The sequence below is a fragment of the Dama dama genome, chromosome 28, assembly GCF_033118175.1.
Source record: "Dama dama isolate Ldn47 chromosome 28, ASM3311817v1, whole genome shotgun sequence".
NCBI lineage: Eukaryota > Metazoa > Chordata > Mammalia > Artiodactyla > Cervidae > Dama > Dama dama.
Genome location: NC_083708.1, coordinates 10467990 through 10487741, shown reverse-complemented (window position 1 = coordinate 10487741; position 19752 = coordinate 10467990). Strand labels below are relative to the sequence as shown.

The following is a 19752-nucleotide window of genomic DNA, read 5'->3' as shown; positions in this document are numbered from 1 at the left end:
CGAGTTGCTGGGATATCAGTGTCCCAAGGTGTGATGCAAGGGGCAGCAGCGATGCAGGCAACAGCATGAAACCAGCAACCCCCGAGACACAGCAGCAACAAGGGTCTGGGGACAGCTCTGGCAGAGGCAACGGCGTGGGGAGTGCTGACTAAAATACAGAGGAATCCAAGGTGAGAGAGGCCAGAAACTTGTGCCACAGTGCCACCTGCTGAAAACCAAAGACAGGCCTCTCATTTCTAACCTGTCAAATTGTTGGAATCAAGTTTTGAAAAGCTTTACCTAAATAAGAAAGGTGTTCACTAGTTGAAACGCACCAACAAACGAACAACTTATCAAGTACCATTAAGAAGCATGGTAACTCAACCTCACAAAAAGAAAACAACAGCCAGAAACCAAAATTAAAATCATGAAATACTGCAGTCTAATGGAGAGAGAATTCAAAATAGCTTTCATGAAGAGATTCAGTGAGCTGCCAGAAAAACTCAGAAAGGCAGTTTACTGAGCTAAGGAATAAAGTTAACACACGGAACACTTTACCAAAGAGATTGAAACTCTAAAAAAAGAACTAAATGAAAATTCTGGAGTTGAAGAACTCAACAAAGGAGATGAAGAACACATTAGAAGGAACTGGAAATACAGCAGACTGCGTGGAAGAGAGAATTAGTGAGCCTGGAGACGTGAAAACAGAAATGACACAAATAGAAGAGGAAAGAGAAATAAGATCTAAAAAGAAAAAAAAGGAAGAAATTCTGTGAGAACTGTCCTACACCTGTAGGAAGGGCAATGTTACGGTGACGGGTATCCCAGAGGGAGAAGGGAACAGAGAGTTTTTTTAAGGAAATAATAGCTGAGAATGTCCCAAACCTCAGAAGAAACAGGGTATACAAGTCTATAAAGCTAAGAGAACACTTAGCTACCTCAATGCTAAAAGGTTGTGTTGAAGACACATTATATTAAAACTGTACAAAGTCAGTGACAAAAAGGAATTTTAAAGGCAGCCAGGGGGAAAAGGATGGTCACCTACAAAGGAAACCTCATTGGACTACCAGCAGATTTCTCAGGAGACACCATGAGGCAGGACAGAGTGGAATGGCGTACTCAAAATATTGAAAGGTAGTAAAACTGGCAGCCAATTCTATCCAGCAAAGGAGAAGTAAAGACCTTCCCAGAGAAACAAAAAGCTGAGAGACTTCACGCTAACTAGATATGTCCTATGAGAAATGTTGAAAAGGAGCTTTTTGACTATGGTGATAAATACAATCAGAAAACTGCAATTTCTCTATCAGGATAGGTTGTTAAACAACTATAGCATAAAGATTAAAGAGGAGAGACTATAATATAACTGTAACTATTTCAGTGTGGAAAGGAACTCACAATTTGGGACCCCTCTTCATGGATCACAGCCTTGTCCTGGAGAAGGGGCTTGTATAAGTCAATGAAGCTATTAGCCATGCCATGCAGAGCCACCCAAGATGGACAGGTCACTGTGGAGGGTTCTGGCAAAACATGGTCCACTGGAGGAGGGAATGGCAAATCATTCCAGTATTCTTGCCGGGAGAACCCCATGAACAGTATGAAAAGGCAAAAAGATATGACACTGGAAGATGTGTCCCCCAGGTTGACAGGTATCCAGTATACTACTGGGGAAGAGTGGAAGGCAATTACTAGTAGCTCCAGAAAGACAAGCTGCTGGGCCAAAGCAGAAATGATGCTCAGTTGTGGATGTGTCTGGTGGTGAAAGTAAAGTCTGATGCTGTAAAAAGCAATATTGCATACAAACCTGGAATGTTAGGTCCATAAATCAAGGTAAATTGGACGTGGTCAAGCAGGAGATGGCAAGAGTGAACATTGACATCTTAGGAATAAGTGATCTAAAATGGACTAGAATGGGTGAATTAAATTCAGATAACTGCTATATATACTAATGTAGGCAAGAATCCCTTAGAAGAAATGGAGTAGCCCACATAGTCAACAAAAGAGTTTGAAATGCAGTAGTACTTGGGTGCTGTCTCAAAATGACAGAATGATCTCAGTTCATTTCCAAAGCAACCATTCAGTGACATAGTAATCCAAGTCTGTGCCCCAACTACTGATGCCAAAGAAGCTGAAGTTGAATGGTTCTATGAAGACATCTACAGGACCTTCTAGAAATAACACCAAAAAAAGATTTCCTTTGTTTTCATAGGGGGGTGGGGTGCAAAGGTAGGAAGTCAAGAGATACCTGGAGTAACAGGCAAGTTTGGCCTTGGAGTACAGAATGAAGCAGGGCAAAGGCTAACAGAGTTTTGTTGAGAGAACGCACTGGTCATAGCAAACACCCTCTTCCAACAACACAAGAGACAACTCTACACATGGACATCACCAGATGGACAACACCAAAATCAGATTGATTATATTCTTTGCAGTCAAAGATGGAGAAGCTCTGTACAGTCAGCAAAAACAAGACCTAGAACTGACTGTGGCTCAGAGCTTAAGCTCCTTATTGCAAAATTCAGACTTAAATTGAAGAGAGTAGGAAAAACCACTAGACCATTCAGGTATGATTCCCTTATGATTATACCCTTATGAATCCCTTATGATTATACAGTGAAGGTGGCAGATAGATTCAAGGGATTAGATCTGATAGACAGAGTGCCTAAAGAACTATGGACAGAGGTTCATAACATTGTACAGGAGACAGTGACCAAAACCATTCCAAAGAAAAAGAAATGCAAGAAGGCAAGTGGTTTTACGAAGAGCCTTTACAAATAGCTGAGGAATGAAGAGAGGCAAAAAGCAAGGGAGAAAGGGAAAGATATACCTAACTGAATACAGAGTTCCAGAGAATAGCAAGGAGAATAAGAAGCCTTCTTCAATGAACAATGCAAAGAAGCAGAGGAAAACAATAGAATGAGAAAGACTAGAAATCTTTTCAAGAAAATTGGAGATATCAAGAGGACATTTCATGCAAAGATGGGCATGATAAAGGACAGAAACAGCAAGGACCTAACAAAGGCAGAAGAGATTAAGAAGAGATGACAGGAATACAGAGAAGAACTGTACATGACCTGGATAACCATGATGGTGTGGTCATTCACCTAGAGCCAGACATCCTGTAGTGTGAAGTCAAGAGGGCCTTAGGAACCATTACTACCAGTAAAGCTAGTGGAGGTGATGGAATTCCAGCTGAGCTATTTCAAATCCTAAAAGATGATGCTTTTAAAATGTTGGACTCAGTATGTCAGCAGATTTGGAAAACTCAGCAGTGGCCACAGGACTGGAAAAGGTCAGTTTTCATCCCAATTCCAAAGAAGAGCAGTGCCAAAGAATGTTCAAACTACCAGGCAATTGCACTCATTTCACATGATAGTGTAAGTTTATGCTCAAAATCCTTCAAGCTAGGTTTCAGCAGTACATAAGTTGAGAACTTCCAGATGTACAAGCTGGATTTAGAAAGACAGAGGAACCAGAGATAAAATTGCTAACAATAACTGGATCATAAAGAAAGCAAGGGAATTTCAGAAAAACATCTACTTCTGCTTCATTGACTATATTAAAGACTTTCACTGTGTGGAGCACGACAAACTGTGGAAATTCTTAAAGAGATAGGAATACCACAGCTCAATACCTGCCTCCTGAGAAACCTGTAGGCAGGTCAAGAAGCAGCAGTTAGAACCTTATGTGGAACAACTGACTGGGTTAGAATAGGGAAAGGAGTACGTCAAGGCTGTGTACTGTCACCCTGCTTATTTAACTTATATACAGAGTACATCATGTGAAATGCCAGGTTGGATGAATCACAAACTGGAATCAAGACTGCCAGGAATATCAAGAACCTTAGATATGCAGATGACTCCACTCTAATGGCAGAAAGTGAAGAGGAACTAATGAACCTCTTGATGGGAGTGAGAGGAGAGTGAAAGAGCTGGCATGAAACTCAACAATAAAAAAAACTAAGATCATGACATTTGGTCCCACCACTTCATGGCAGTTAAAGGGGAAAAGGTGGAAACAGTGACAGATTTTCTTTTCTTGGTTTCCAAAATCACTGTGGATGGTGACTGCAGCCATGAAATTAAAAAAGATGCTCCTTGGAAGGAAAGCTATGACAAACCTAGACAGCATGTTAAAAAACAGAAACATCACTTTGCCAACAAAGGTCTCTACAGTCAAAGCTATGACTTTTCCAGTAGTCATGTATGGATGTGAGAGTTGGACCTAAAAGAAGGCTGAGTGCCAAATAATTGATACTTTCAAACTATTGTGATGGACAAGACTCTTCAGAGTCCCTTGGAAAGCAAGGAGATCAAACCAGTCAATCCTAAAGGAAACCAACCCTAAATATTCATTGGAAGGACTGCTGTTGATGCAAGTTCTAATACTTTGGCCACCTGATGTGAACTGCCAACTCATTGGAAAAGATCCTGATATTGGGAAAGACTGAAGGCCAAAGGAGAAGGGGCAGCAGAAGATGAGATGGTTAAATAACATCACTGACTCAATGGACATGAATTTGAGCAAACTCCGGGAGATAGTGAAGGACAAGGAAGTCTGGTGTGCTGCAATCCATGGGGTTTCAAAGAGTCGGACATGACTTAGCGACTAAACACACACACAATTTAAGACAACAAAAACATAAAAGAGGGGAAAAAAAGAAAAGAATGGAATGATATAGGCAAATGAAAATGAGATGCAAGTAGAAGAAAATGTATTATTTTATATTTGAGGCATTTTATACAATTCTCATTGTAACCACAAAACATAAATGTAGAGCAGAAACACAAACATAAAAAATGAGGAACTGAGAAAAACATCACAGATAACCACCAAACTAACATGGCAGACAAATATAAAGAGAAAGCAACATGGAGATATAGAGCAATGAGAAACAAAAGGTTAAAATGGCAGTACTAAGTCCGCATTTATTAATTACCTTGTATATAAATGAGGTGAATTCACCAGTCAAAAGACACAGAGTGGTTGGATGGATTAAAAATAAGACCCAAGTATATACTGCCTCCAAGAGACTCACCTCAGCTCTAAAGACAAACACAGGCTCAAAATGAAGGGATGAGAGATGATACTCAAAAGCAACCAGGTATAGCCATACTCATATCAGCTAAACTAGTCTTCAAGCCAAAAATGGCAAGAGACAAAGATGGACAGTATATAATGATAAAAGAAACAATTCATCAAGAAAATGTAATGGATATGTGTGTAGGAGTGTGTGTGTGTGTGTGTGTGTGTGTGTGTGTGTGTATCCTAACATAGAAGCACCAGAAAATACAAAATAATTATTAACAAACCTAAAACGAAAGATTGAAGGCAGGAGGAAAAGGGGACGACAGAGGATGAGATGGTTGGATGGTATCACCGGGTGTATGGACATGAGGTTGAGTAAACTCCAGGAGCTGATGATGGACAGGGAAGCCTGGCGCCCTGCAGTCCATGGGGTCACAAAGAGTTGGACGCAACTGAGCGACTGAACTGAACTGAAAAAGAAAAAGAAAAGTTTACAGCAACACAGTAATAGTAGGAGGCTTTAACACTCCACTAACATCAGCGGGTAGATCATCCAGACAAAAGTCAACAAGGAAACAGCAGCCTTAAGTGAAATATTAGACCAGATAAACTTTATAGATTTATACACACTATTCCATCCAAATGTAGCAGAATGCACACTCTTCTCGAGTGCACATGGAACATTCTCAAGGAGAGATCATATGTTGGGTCACAAAACAAGTCTCAATTAAGAATACTGAAATCATAGCAAGCATCTTTTCTGACCAGAATGGTATGAAACTATAAATCAACTATAAGCAGAAAGCTAGAAAAATGACAAATATGTAGAGACTTCAGAACATGCTACTGAATAACTCTTGGGTCAATGAGGAAATCAAGGGAGAAATTAAAAAATACCTAAAGACAAATGAAGATGAAAGTACCAAAATCTATGGGATGCAGTAAAATGGTACTAGGAGGGAATTTTATAGCAATATAAACCTGTCTCAAGAAACAAGAAAAATTCGAACAAGTTAACCTCATACCTAAATGAACTAGAAAAAGAACAAATAAAGCCCAAAGTGAGCAGAAGGAATGAGATAGTGAAGCTAACAGTGGAAATAAACGAAATACAGACTATAAAGACAATAGAAGAGATCAAGGAAACTAAGAGCTGATTCTTTGAAAAGGGTTAAAAAAAAAAAAGCAAATCAGATAAATAAAATCAGGAATGAAAGAGAAGAAATTGCAAAGAACACAACAGAAATAAAAAGTTTTATAAGCGAATACTATGAATAGCTGTATGTCAACAAATTGGATAACCTAGAAGAAATGGATGAAGTCTAGGAATCATATAATCTTCCAAGACTGAATCATTAAGAAACAGAAACTATGAATAGGCCAATCACTAAGGAAGGAGATTGAACCAGTAATCAAGAAAACACCCTAAAAACAAAACTCCAGAACCAAATGGCTTCACAGGAGAATTCTACCAAAAATTCAAAGAAAATTTAATACCTGTGCTTCTCAAATTCTTCCCAAGAAACCTGAACAGGAAGGAATGCTGCATAACTTAATAATAATTAAGTCAACATTACCCTGTTCCCAAAAGCAAAAAAAGAAACAGACAAAAATGAAAATTACAGGCCAGTATCTTATGAACATAGATGCAAAAAATCTCAACAAAATATTAGCAAACTAACTACATTAAAAGGATCATAAATCATGATCAAGTGGGATTTATTCTAAGGATGCAGGGATGGTTCAACATCTGCAAATCAATCAGCATGACACATCACCTTAACAAAATGAAAGATATATATATATTATATATTATATATAATTATATATTATATATATAATATATATATAATCAATAGATGCAGGAAAAGCATTTGACAAAATACAACACCCATTCATAGAAAAACTCTCAATAAAATGGGTATAGAAGGAACATATATAACATAATAAAAGCTATATATGGCAAACCCACAGCTAACATTATATTCAACTATGAAAAACTGAAAGCTATCACTAAGGTCAGGACAAGACAAGGCTGCCCACTCTCACCACTCTTATTAACATAGTATTAGAAGTCCTAGCCAGAGCTGTCAAGAAATAGATATAAACGGCACACCAATTGGAAAGGAAAAAGTAAAACGGTCACTACTTACAGATGATATGATAACTATATATACAAAACCCTAAAGTCTCCACCAAAAAAAAAAACTATTTAGAAGTAATAAATGAATACAGTAAAGTTTCAGTGTACAAAATTAGTATACAGAAATCAGTTGTTTCTATATACTAACAATGAATTCTCAGAAAGAGAAATTAAGAAATACCATTTATAATTAAAAAAAATACCACCTTGGAATAAATTTAACCAAAGAGGTAAAAAACCTGCATACTGAAAGCTATAAGACACTGATGAAAGAAACTGAAGATGCAAAGAAGTGGAGTTAATGTATACTCATGGGTTGGAAAAATTAACATTGTTAAAATCACATGCCGCAATCTACAGATTCAATGCAATCCCTATCAAAATCCCAATGACATTTTCCACAGAAAAAGGATAGAACAAAAAATTCTAAAATTTATATGGATCCACAAGAGACTCCCAAATAGCCAAAAAAAAAAAAAAAAACAGTGACAAAGAATGAAGCTGGAGGTATCATGCTCCCTGATTTCAAATTATACTATAAAGCTATAGTAATCAAAATACCATAGTACTGGCAGAAAAATAGATACATAGATAAATGGAATGGAATTGAGGCCCCAGGAATAAATCCACATGTATATGAACAATTAACACATAAAAAAGGAGCAAGGAACATAAAATGGTGAAAGGACAGCTCTTTAATAAATGATGTTGGGAAAACTAGACAGTGACATGCAAAACAGTGAAACATGACCATCAGCTTACACCATACACAAAATTAACCTAAAATGGATTAAAGACATGAACATAAAGTCTGAAACTACAAAGCTCTTAGGTGAAACCACAGCAGTATATTGTTTACATTGACCTTAGCAATATCTTACTGGATGTGTTTCCTCAGGCAAGGAAAACAAAGGCAAAAATAAACAATTGGGACTACATCCAACTAGAAAGCTTCTGCACAGCAAAGGAAATCTTAACAAAACGAAAAGACAACCTACCAAATGGGAGATATTTGTAAATCATATATCTGATAAGGCACTAAAATCCAAAATATGTAAAGAACACATACAGCTCAAGAATAACAACAACAACAAAAATCCTGGTTAAAAATTGGGCAGAAGATCTGAATACTTTTCCAAAGTAGACATACAGATGGCCAACAGGCACACAAAAAGATGTTAAACATCACTAATTATTAGGGAGATGCAAATCAAAAGTGCAATGAGATACTATCTCACACCCGTGAGAATGGCTATCACCAAAAGGGCAAGAAAAACAAATGTTGGAAAGGATGTGGAGGAAAGGGTACACTCGCACGCGGTTTGTGGGGATGTAAATTAGCACAGCCACCATAGCAGCTATGGTGTGTAAAATGGAATGGAGCTTCCTAAAAAACATTAAGAATGATTAACTTCTAGCTATTCTACTTCTGGATGTTTATCCAAGGAACACAAAAACACTAATTCAAAGAAACATACTGCCTGTGTTCACTGCAGTATTATTTACAATAGCCGAGATATAGAAATGGCCTAAGTGCCCCTCAGTGAATGGAGTGGATGAAGAAGATGTGGTAATACACCCAATAGACTCCGCTATTTAAAAAAAGAAAAAGATGAAATCCTGCCATTTGTGACAAGGGATGGACTTTGAGAGTTATTATGCTAAGTGAAATAAATCAGATAAAGACATTTAAATATGGTATGATTTCACTCATGTGTGGAATCTAAAAATACACAAATACAAAAATATACAAACGAACCAAACAAGAGAGACACGTAGACAGAGAACAGAGTAGTGGTTACCAGAGAGAAGGCCAAATGGGTAGAGGGTCCACTTTTTGTAATGATCACACTGCAAAGTATATAGAAGTTGAACTATAATATTGTACACATGAAACTTATGTTTCTAGTGATTCCGTTTTATACATATATATATATATATTTTCATTCTACATTCTCTTCCAGATAGGTTATTACAAGATATTGAGTATAGTTCCCTTTGCTGTACAGTAAATCCTTGTTGGTTATGTATTTTATATATAGGAGTAAGTGTATGTTAAACCCAAGCTTCTAACTTATCTTCCCTCTTTCCCCTTTGGTGACCGTAAATTTGTTTTCTATGCCTGTGAGTCAGATTCTGGTTTTGTAAATAAGTTCACTTGTATCACATTTTAGATTCCACAAAGAGGTGATATCATGGTATTTGTCTCCGTCTGGCTTACTTCACTTAGTCTGATAATCTCTAGGCCCATCCGTGTTGCTGCAAAAGGTATTCTTTCCTCCTTTTTCTGACTGATACGCCATTGTACCACATCCTCTTTGCCCATTCCTCTGTTGGACATTGAGGTTGCCTCCATGCCTTGGCTATTATAAATAGTGCTGCTCTGAATAGGGTCGCTGAGTCAGGCACGCCTGAGCAACTAAGCATGAACACAAACATTGGGGAGGGGGAGGCATATATATTTTTTCAAATTATAGTTTTCTCCAGGTACATGCTCAGGAGTGGATTGCTGGATCTTCTGGTAATATAACATCATAAGCCAAATGTTACCTCAATAAAAAGATTTTACAAATGTTTAGTGCTTTAAAAAAACTTCATTTGGCTGCTCAGGTCACAGTTGCGGCATGCAGAATCTTCATCCTGGCTTGTGAAATCTTTGTAGCATCACGAAGGGTCTCTTGTTGAGGTGCACGATTCTTTAGTTGTGATGCACAGGCTTAGGTGCTTCTTGGCGTGTGGGATCTTAGTTCCCCTACCAATGGTTGAACCCGCATCCTCTGCATTGCAAGGCAGCTTCTTAGCCACTGGACGACCAGGGAAGTCTCTAGTGCTTTTAAAAATAATTTTTCACCTAAGTACTGCTTTAGATGCATCTCACAAATTTTGATGTTTTTGTTTTCAGTTTACCATTTTTTTCATTCTTTTCTTTGATTTGTATTTAGAATTATGTGGTTTAGTTTCCAGATATTTGGGAGATTTTCCAGATATCTGTATATTATTGATTTCTATTTTAATTTCATTGTGATTAGAGAAATATTTGAGGCAATTTGCATTCTTTTACATTTATTGAGACTTGACTTATGGCCCAGACTAAGGCCTATTTTAATAATGTCCCACGTGCACTTGAAAAGAAAGTGTATTCTGCCGTGTTGGGCGGGGTCCCTGGTAGCTCAGCTGGTAAAGAATCCGCCTGCGATGCAGGAGACCTTGGTTTGATTGCTGGGTAGGGGAAGAACTCCTGGAGAAGGGATAGGCTGCCACTCCAGTGTTCTTGGGCTTCCCTGTGGCTCAGCTGGTAAAAAATCCACTTGCAATGCGGGAGACCTGGGTTTGATCCCTGGGTTGGGAAGATCCCCTGGAGGAGGGCATGGCAACCCACTCCAGTATTCTTGCCTGAAGAATCTACAGTCCACGGGGTCGCAAAGAGTCAGACCCGACTGAGACTAAGCAGAATTTACTAAGTGACAAATTTAAGGTCAAGTTGGTTGACAGGGTTAAGTCTTAAATATTCTTTCCTTTTTCAAATTTAGAAACATTTCAGTTGCTATTCTTCAAATATTTTTTTTTCTATCCCCTGCTCCCACCTTCCATTCTGTTTCCATGACACATGTGTGTGTGTGTGTGTGTGTGTGTGTGTATTGGTGATTTACCTTTTGTGTTTCCTTTTGGTGGTTTCTATTATTTATTAATCTTTTATTCTGCAGTGTCTTATAAACTATTAATCCCACCTAGAGTATTTTTCATCTCATTGTATTTCATCAAAGTGACCTCACTTTGTTCTACTTAGCATGTTTAACCTTTCCCCTACCTTTTTGAACATCTTAACTGTTTTTATAATGTTTTAATATCCTTGTTCTATACTTCTATCATCTGTGTCATTTCTGTTGACTGAGTATGGGATTATAATTCCCTGCTTCTTTGCTCATCTGGTCATTTTTGTATCTGAGGCATTTAAAAGTTTGTTGTTAGGTACTAGAAAAAAATACGTGTTCAGTTCCTTATAATAGATTGTATTTTTATATATTTATTTTACATACATATATACACACATGTATGTAAAAATAAATGCATATATAAATATTTTACATACATATATACACACACATGAGCTTCCCTGGTGGCTGAGGCGGTAAAGCATCTGCCTGCAATGCTGGAGACTTGGGTTCAATCCCTGGGTCAGGAAGATCCCCTAGGTCAGGAAATGACACCTCACTCCAGTACTCTCGCCTGGAAAATTCCATGGACAGAGGAGCCTGGTAGTTTACAGTCCACATGATTGCAAAGAGTCGGACACGACCGAGCAACTTCACACACAAAAAAATAGGAAATACACACCCATATGTAACTATACACACATGGGTGTGTATATAATTATGTGTTTGTAGGTTATATAAGTAATTTACTATTAGCTTTTTTGCTGGGATACATGAAGTTACTTAGAAACCTTCTGCTCTTTTCCAGGCTTACCTTGAGGAATGTAGGCAAAACCATCCCAGGCTTCCTCTTAGTGCCCGTCCGGCCTCACGGTGGACCAGCAGCCGTGTGGGCACTCTCCCCGGTGCCCTGTTGCCCGCTGCACAGCCCGTGGGCTGTGGGGCATGTGGCCAGTCCAGCCCCGACAGGCCTCCAGGGACCGACCCACCTGCCTCTTTCCAGTGCTTCCTGTCCTGGCCTCGGGGAGTCTCAGCAGCCTCTGCTGACCAGACCCAGTGGGACTGGGGGTGAGCGCTCTGCAGACAGCCACACTCCTGCTCCCCAGGGTGATGCCCCATGACTTCCAGGTGTCTTGTCCTCCCCGAGTTCTCAGCTCGGAGGCAGCAGGGCTGTGTGTGTTCCCCTCCCAGGGGTGTAGCCTTGAAACACGCATCAGGAAGGAATCTGGGGCTCACATCTGTCTCTCTTCTTGGAGATCTGTCCTGTGCACCTCTTTCCCAACATCTAGAAACTACTTTTTCAAATGTTTTGTCTGGTTTTTACGGCAAGAGAGAAACCCAGGCCTTGCGGCTTTAGCCGTATGTCCTTAGGTGGTGAATACACGCTGGGCCAGCCTGTGCTTCTGACTGGGAGGGACTAGACCCCCCCCTGCCCTATTCCATCTGTGGAAGCCAGGAGATCCTGCTCTGTGAAAGGGAGCAACCAGTGTTCATTTGCACTGCATTTTTTACCCAACTGACCAGAATAGAGAGTCCTACTCCCATGATTTTTGTAAGGCTCCCAGAGTCTCAAAGCTTCTGAAAAACATTTTTAAAGCTAACATTTCAATTTCACTGACAAAAAGGAAGGGTACATACTTGAGGCATAAATACCTGGAAATGAAGAAAACTGCTGGAAGCAATGGTTTATGATGCTTGCTCAGCTTTCAGAAGGTGAGTCCTCACTCCGAGGTTCACAGCAGGTTGAGACGATGCCCAGGGCTTGGCCTGATCACCGAGTGGTTTCTAGTGCTGCTTCCTCTGGAGACCTCACCAAGCAAGGCCTGGCAAAGGGGGAAGGGGTCTGAACTGCCCCCCAACCCACTTTGTATTGCATAGAAAACCACTCTGCTGTGGTGGTGAGCTGGCCACCAGTGGGGCCAGGACAGGGCCTTGCAGCAAAGCAGCGTGTAGCTTCCCACTGGCCGTCAAGTTTGCCTGAGCAGTGGACTCTGCCTCAGAACTGCTGTTAAGAGCCTGCAGGATATTCCTGAGCTAAGGAAATCAAGAAAACACTGAATCCTCCAGTGGTCACGATGATGAATGTGTTAATCTTAGGGAAAATGAAGGGGAACAGATCAAAGCGGCTTCATATAATTTTCACAGTGACTTCTATACAATTGGGATCCTGTTTTTGTTTTTTTTTAATGAGAATGAGAAAATAAAATCAGTACCTTGAAGCCATGTGAGAAATACACCAGGAGAAATACACCTCCTGCCCTTGAGAAGGGCAGGTGCTGAATTAGGAAAAGAGAATGAAACTTACTGAGAAAACACATTTAGAAAACCAGAAACCTTTTAACCCTTCATCTGAGTTGACTGAGTAGAAGTCACTTTATTGTGTTAATTTGAACCTTTGGCTTCTGGGGGACCCACGACTGTTGGAGCTACATGAGGAAGGCTTCAGACTTGTTAGCAAAGTGCGGTGAAATGCAGGTGACCTATGCCACCTCCCCTCATGATATTAATAATATTTACGATGGAATTTACATTTATGTGTTTTAGGGTCCTTTGAATGGAGCTGTGCAGTTAGTGGGGTCTTTCTGTTCCCTAATTTCACATCAGACCTGAGGGCAGAGGGTGTGATGCCTCTCATGGATGAGGAAATGGGGGTTTCAGAATCGAGAAAGGCTGAGTGACCAAAATTTTATATATATATATATGTATATATATATATATTTAAGTACACCAATATCTTAGACTTTTTTTTTAAACTTTTCTTATAAAGGATTTGCTGTAAGCCTTCAGGTCATCTTGTCCAACCCCAAAGCCGTATTTAAGCGCCGTGGGTCCCAGCCTGGGATGCAGGAATCTGACTTTTTGAGACAGATCACGACCGTTGAAGAACTGGAACCAAAAGCAAGTAACTGCACCAAGGTACTCCCTTCACCTGTGCCAACTGCCCTTGCCCTTACCCTTGCCATGTGTCTGCCTGAGCGTGCCTACCCACCAGGTCTCCCCCCAGGTCCTCGTGTGGCACACTCGGACGGAGAAGGCGAACCTTGCCAACGAGCCCAAGTACCACCTGGACACCGTGACGATTGAGGTGTGATGGGGCTGCCCTGCGCCTCGGGCGTGGGACGCCGCGCGGTGGGTGCAGACTCGGCTCCTGTCTCCATTTGTTCTGCATGTTCCCCTACGACCTGGACAGTCTGTACGGTACAGCCGAGGGCACGCAGGGTACCACTCTGAGAATCTTACTTTATTCCCCCTGTTTGGCCTTATAATTGTTATAACTGAACAGGTTTTTGAAACCGATGACAAGTTCCCAATTGTGACTTTGCAACATGAAGTAATTTTTGTCAGGTTGCTGGCAGTATACGTCACAGGAAATAAAACCCACACAAAAAGGTCTATGGATTCATCTGTTTAATACAGGGATATGACATTTGTCAGTACTAGGCACCATAAAATGTAAACACAATCACTGTCATAAACCTGGATACACCTTCAAGGACTGAGTGGCTTGTTTAGTTACCCTGTTTGCATCTAGTGTGGAGGAAGGTCTCTTGCTAGCACTATGTATACATAGGAAAAGATCCCAATTCCAAGGAAGGCAGGTAAAATCTGACTTCTTCAAACACGTGTTCAACTAAGTTGTGTCGTAACATCCAGGTTTATCTTCCTTTCACTAACCACGTTCCCTGTTAAGCACATCATAACAACAGCACAGTGAGGTGAATGTGACATAAAAGAGTCTGGGTACACTAGAAAACAGTGCTCGGTGATACATGGACATTCTATTTATATGATTAAACATTTGATCATACAGTACCTTCCTACAGGATTACTGGCTAATCTGGGGGTGGGGCTCATACTGTTAGAGGTATTACTAACATGATAACTACTTCCCTTATATGCAAACATGAGAGCTATAATTTCATCGAGAGGGAAACTGATTATGCACGTTGACTGAGCAGCTTCCCAGAGACTGTGTCTGCGAAATCCTGGGAACTGTGAGCAAAGCTGCCCTCGACAGGGACGGTTTCTCAACCTGCTTTTCACCACAGCACATTCAATCAGCACAGACCAACACGGTCAATCAGGTCTTCATATGAACAAAGGGGGGGAAAGAAAAAACAGGTATGTACATGAACGGACAGGGGAGGCAGGTGCGTCTGAGCGGGAACGCTGGTGGGGGCTCACTTCCACAGCTGCGTGCTGAGCGTCTGCCCTGATGAGCTCCCGGACCACCCCGCGGCCCCCGCCGAGGTGCTGGGCGGTGGCCCAAAGCCTGCTGCCGACGCCACGCCACCCAGGCTCAGGCCAGCCATCTGCTGGTTCACCTGCGAACAGAGAAAAGCCGCCTTCACTTCCAGCCCTTGTTTCTTCAGCCACTGCTACACACTGTTCACAGCCAGCCTATTTCACCAGAGGCAGCCTTTACTTGAAGTTGACACAGTCAGACTTGGAAGTGTAATAACCGTTCTAAGTACTTTTCATCCATGTGAAAAGCAATCCGAGCCCTGGGGTAAATGCAGACGACCACACAATGCTTTCTCTTGGCCTCCATTTCCTTCCATGTGTTAGCCCTGCCCACCAAGTGATCTCAAATCAGCTTATAGTTATTCACTTTCTGGCCTCAATTTCTTGTCCCCCAAAGATCAACCACAAGTGAAAAAAGTACCAAGGCAATCTTTGAATTCGTATCTGGATATACTACTCCAACTTTCAACTACACTAGATTAGAGTACTTTTGACTACTAAAGACTAAGGGAATGTTTGAAAGTAAAATACTCCAAAACTATGAATTGTATATGATGGCAATTCTTCTACCATTACTCAAGTCTTAAATACCTCTATATACTTTCTACATATTAAAAAGTCATAACACATATTTCTCTTTTGCTCAGCCAACTACATAAATATCTAAAATTAATTTTCATTATATGACAACGGGGGTAGGATTACATGTACTTTTCTTCCAGACTGGAGTCGTGTGTGTACATGATAAGCCTCCTGTGCTTGGTTATGTCTGACCCTTTGCCGCCCCAGATGGTAGCCCACCAGACTCCTCTCTCCATGGGATTCTCCAGGCAAGAATACTGGAGTGGGTTGCCACTTCTTGCTCCAGGGGATCTTCCCATCGCAGGAACTGAACCTCCATCTCCTGCACTGGCAGGCGGATTCTCTACCATAAGGACCACCAGGGCAGCTCAAGGCTCCTGAGCCTTCCCCTTCTCACTTCTAAGACTGATGGGGAGTGATGGAAAGGCAGGGAGATTTACCACAAAGTACAGTGGACTCAAACCTGTGCTCAGGGTTGAACGGTATTAATAAAAACAGTTCATCTGTCTGCAGTTCTTCAAAGACAGTAATATTAACCACATCACCTGTGAGGCATTGTGTTTGGAGGGGCAGGTCACTTCTTCCCAGGTGCTAAAGGATGTTTTAACCCCCTTCCATGGCCCGCAAGAGTGTCCCCTTCGGCACGCCCAGAAGTAAGGCAGGTAAGCACCCCCCCCCCGGTTCAGCGGCCACCCCAACCTGAGCAGGGTCTGCACCAGCATTCTGACCACACAAAGGTTCTTACTGACATTTGGCACTTACAATTTTTGAAATTCCCAGGGAGCAGAGACCAATGTCATATAAACACTCCTTTAAACAGTGATAGTAAAAATTACTTGAAAAATTCATGGGCTATACAGTGATTTTGCTAATGTTAATTAAAAATCACCATATACAGTCCTATTCTCTGAATGCTGCCGAGAACAGAAATCAAGGGCAGCCAGAAACCAGAGGAACATCAAACACGAAGCATACAAAGAAGAAGGCATACAAAGGGAGACGAACCTACGTCTGAAGTCTCTGTCTATGGAGCCAGAGAGAAGTCAGAATGGGTTTGAAAGAGGAAACACTAAAATGCCGTCTCCCAGCTCTGAACTAACAGGCAGAAATGGGATCTCGTAACATGAGACGTAGGACACAAATAAGGACTTGTTCGTATCTTACGGGAATTACTGAACTAGTGGGTATTCTTTTTAAACATAAATGTGATTATAGTGTAAGAAATACAACTCTACAAACATATTTGAACAAAAAGATTCTTTATACATCCATGCACAGTAGCCATGGAGCACAGCCTAGATCTCTCAGAAATAGCGCCGTGAGAATGCAAGGCTGGGTTTGTTTTTTTCTAATTTGTGAAAGTTACCAAGAACCCTTGAAATTATTAGCAAAGATAGATTGATCTAAGTTGTCTACACAAACTCCCTACCAGGGTGAAGGTAGATTGATCTAAGTTGTCTACACAAACTCCTAACCATGGAGCTGGGTTAAGGCTTGGCACGCTAATTTCAAAAGATGCCTAAGATAATGTCTATCTGTTATACAAACAAATGAGGGACATTCACCATTACAGCTGTGCTGGTATCCAAAATGAAAAACTACACAACAGTCTCTACAGAATGTTCTAAATACAGGAGCAATGGCAGCTCATTTGTCTATCTGATGAGACAGTTTTGACCTTTTATAACATTATCCCTACTCAATTCTTTCTGCCAGATTGTTAAGAGTTAAAAAAAAACAAACCCGTTGAGTAGACAGACCTGGTCTGACCCTGGAGAGGCGGGGGGGGCGGGGGGGGGGGGGGGGGGTAGGTGCCTACCTGCGGGAGGTTCCATGGGCTCTGCGGAGCTGGCTGCTGGCCAAATTTCCCCTGGGCTGCGCCCATGTGCGGGACCATCCCTGGGGGCCCGACCACGCCCTGTGCGAGCGGCATCACAGCAGTCTGCGCGCTGCCCATGAATCCGTTGGGCACCGGCACGCCCACCATCATGCCCGCGCTCGGCCCCAGCGAGCTGCCCACCAGGCCGGGCGCCGCGGGCACAGGCACGCCCATGGACGGGAAGCCTGGAAACGCAGCCGGTGCTTGTGAGGTAAACGGTAGATTCGTGGGTCCCATAAACACACCTGCAGCAGAAGAACCAAGCAAAGAAACGCGTGAGATAACAGGGCTGTTGCACACTGCTGCCCTCACTGAGCACAGACAAAGGATGACCATCTCTAAACTCCCCACGGCAGAGACTTTAATTCCGGTCTGGCTGCTCCTTCAGCTCAGGCCAGCTCTCACCTACACCCTCAGAGCCAGTGACTTCCAGAAAGCAGACAAATCAGCTATGAGCCAGAGCAAATTAGGGGGGATGAATCTTGTGCAGCGGCCACAGAACATGCCCACTGTGAAGACCGGACGACACAGCAGGGGCTGCTGCTGCTCTGCACGCTCATCTCTCACAACCAGATAAACAGTCAGAGACGACAGCGTCTGGCTTTAATGGAAGCAGCTGGGACGTCATATAATTTCAGTTCACGTGAGATGCAGCCCATTATTTCAGAGGAAATGACAGATTAAAACTGCAAACAGTAAATCTTACCATGCTAGTATTTCTTTATAATTATATTAAAAAAAAAAAACCTCTGAGTTCTTTTGATTTCATGTGTTATCTCAGACTTACTGCTTAACTTAGAGAAAAAAATACCACAGTGTACAGTTATAAGCTTCATGCAAATCAAGCTTAAAGATAATCCATTTCCTGTAAGGCTTGTGAAACAATATTAAGTAATATGACACCAAGCTGTTAATCCCAAATGAATAACGTTTTGTGCATCCTGTATATGCTTTCTATTTCCTAATGCTTCTTTCACGTCAGTTTTGTAGTTGTGCAAACTCCAACAGAAGCGCTCATTACACAGGAATAATAGGGAAGAAATATAATTGACATTCTAAAACCACAACGGATGCACTGAAAGCAGGTTTCCGGTGAATTACCAGGAGCACTCTGCTGCTGGATGGCCCCGGCACCATACAGAGACAAGATGGAGTCTTTGGAGAGCTGCTTCTTGGCCACCTCTTCTGACTTTGCAGCTTGCTCAGTGAACAGATCCAGATCCCCAGATGTCACTGCAGACAGAGTGGCAGCTGCTGGTGCAGAGGACGTCCCCTGAGACAGATACCAAAACAGGCTGTTGAATTCCACATCACAAACCAGAGCTCACCCATCCTTGGAATCCACATGAAGCTGTGAAATTAGAAACTAAACAACCGCAGAAGGTGAAATGGTAACACTGAAGAGAATCACTCCCAAGCCCACACAGGACCAACAAGCAGGTAAAGGGATGACACTTCCTGTTTTGAATCTGTAAATGTAAACGAAGTAGACAGAACCTCTGATGCAGAACTTTTGCCCATCACATCCTGACCGCAGTGGCGTCAACAACAGGCACGTAGTGCGGCCCGAGGACCAGGATTCCTGGGAGATGTCTGGGCATCTCCTGCAGCAATTACTGCTTCAAAGGAATGGGTATCCCTTAGAATAAAGAACATTTCTACAGCTATAGCAGACTGCAAGAAGGTCCCATAATGACTGATTTTGTCATCTCTGGGAGAAAAAAAAGTTTTGTTCTTCAAAAGCAACATCATGATATTTTTATGAACCTAATCCAACCCATTTTAACCACAACATTAGAATGTTTCCAGACTATCCAGAAATGAGGAACAGCAAAAGTGCAACCACCTATACTCTCCCTGACACTTTGCATTCTGCCAAGGACAGGGATTCAGTACAAATAAATACAAATATACATGTGAACATTTAACACAAAACAAAAATTTTCACTTAATCTCCTATATCTTACACACACATGCTATTACACAGCCACAACTGATACCTCATTTTAATGATCTATATGGTTATTAAATACTTAATCACATTTGTATATAACAAATTGACTTAGATACGAAGTTTCAAAGAAATCTATGAAGGCTAGTAAAAAGTGGGTAAGTCTTCTCAAATTATAAAATAACGTGAGCAGCAAATAGAAGTTAAATCATATCTATGATTTGGCTTGAATTTTTTAAAAAATCAAACATTTAATGTCTTCGCTAAAAAAACCTTCCAATAAATTAGAATCCTAGCA

General features: G+C 41.3%; 2 protein-coding genes across 6 annotated transcripts in view; one reads left to right on the top strand and one right to left on the bottom strand.

Annotated features, from left to right (window-relative positions):
* The window catches only part of B3GAT2 (beta-1,3-glucuronyltransferase 2), a 91812-nt gene extending 77510 nt beyond the window's left edge, over positions 1-14302 (top strand). Inside the window, exons 3-4 of the mRNA XM_061131860.1 lie at positions 13565-13713; positions 13802-14302. Coding sequence (XP_060987843.1) covers positions 13565-13713; positions 13802-13888 — 236 coding nt within the window. The 3' untranslated portion in view covers positions 13889-14302. The remainder of the gene's footprint in view (positions 1-13564; positions 13714-13801) is intronic.
* A 369-nt stretch (positions 14303-14671) lies between these two features.
* SMAP1 (small ArfGAP 1) overlaps positions 14672-19752 on the bottom strand; it is a 160492-nt gene continuing 155411 nt past the window's right edge. For all 5 annotated transcript variants that reach the window (XM_061131855.1, XM_061131856.1, XM_061131857.1 and 2 more), the window contains 3 exons: positions 18605-18776; positions 17444-17748; positions 14672-15122 (listed from right to left, as the gene is read on the bottom strand). In XM_061131855.1, the coding sequence (XP_060987838.1) occupies positions 14979-15122; positions 17444-17748; positions 18605-18776 (621 nt within the window). In that variant the 3' untranslated portion in view covers positions 14672-14978. The remainder of the gene's footprint in view (positions 15123-17443; positions 17749-18604; positions 18777-19752) is intronic.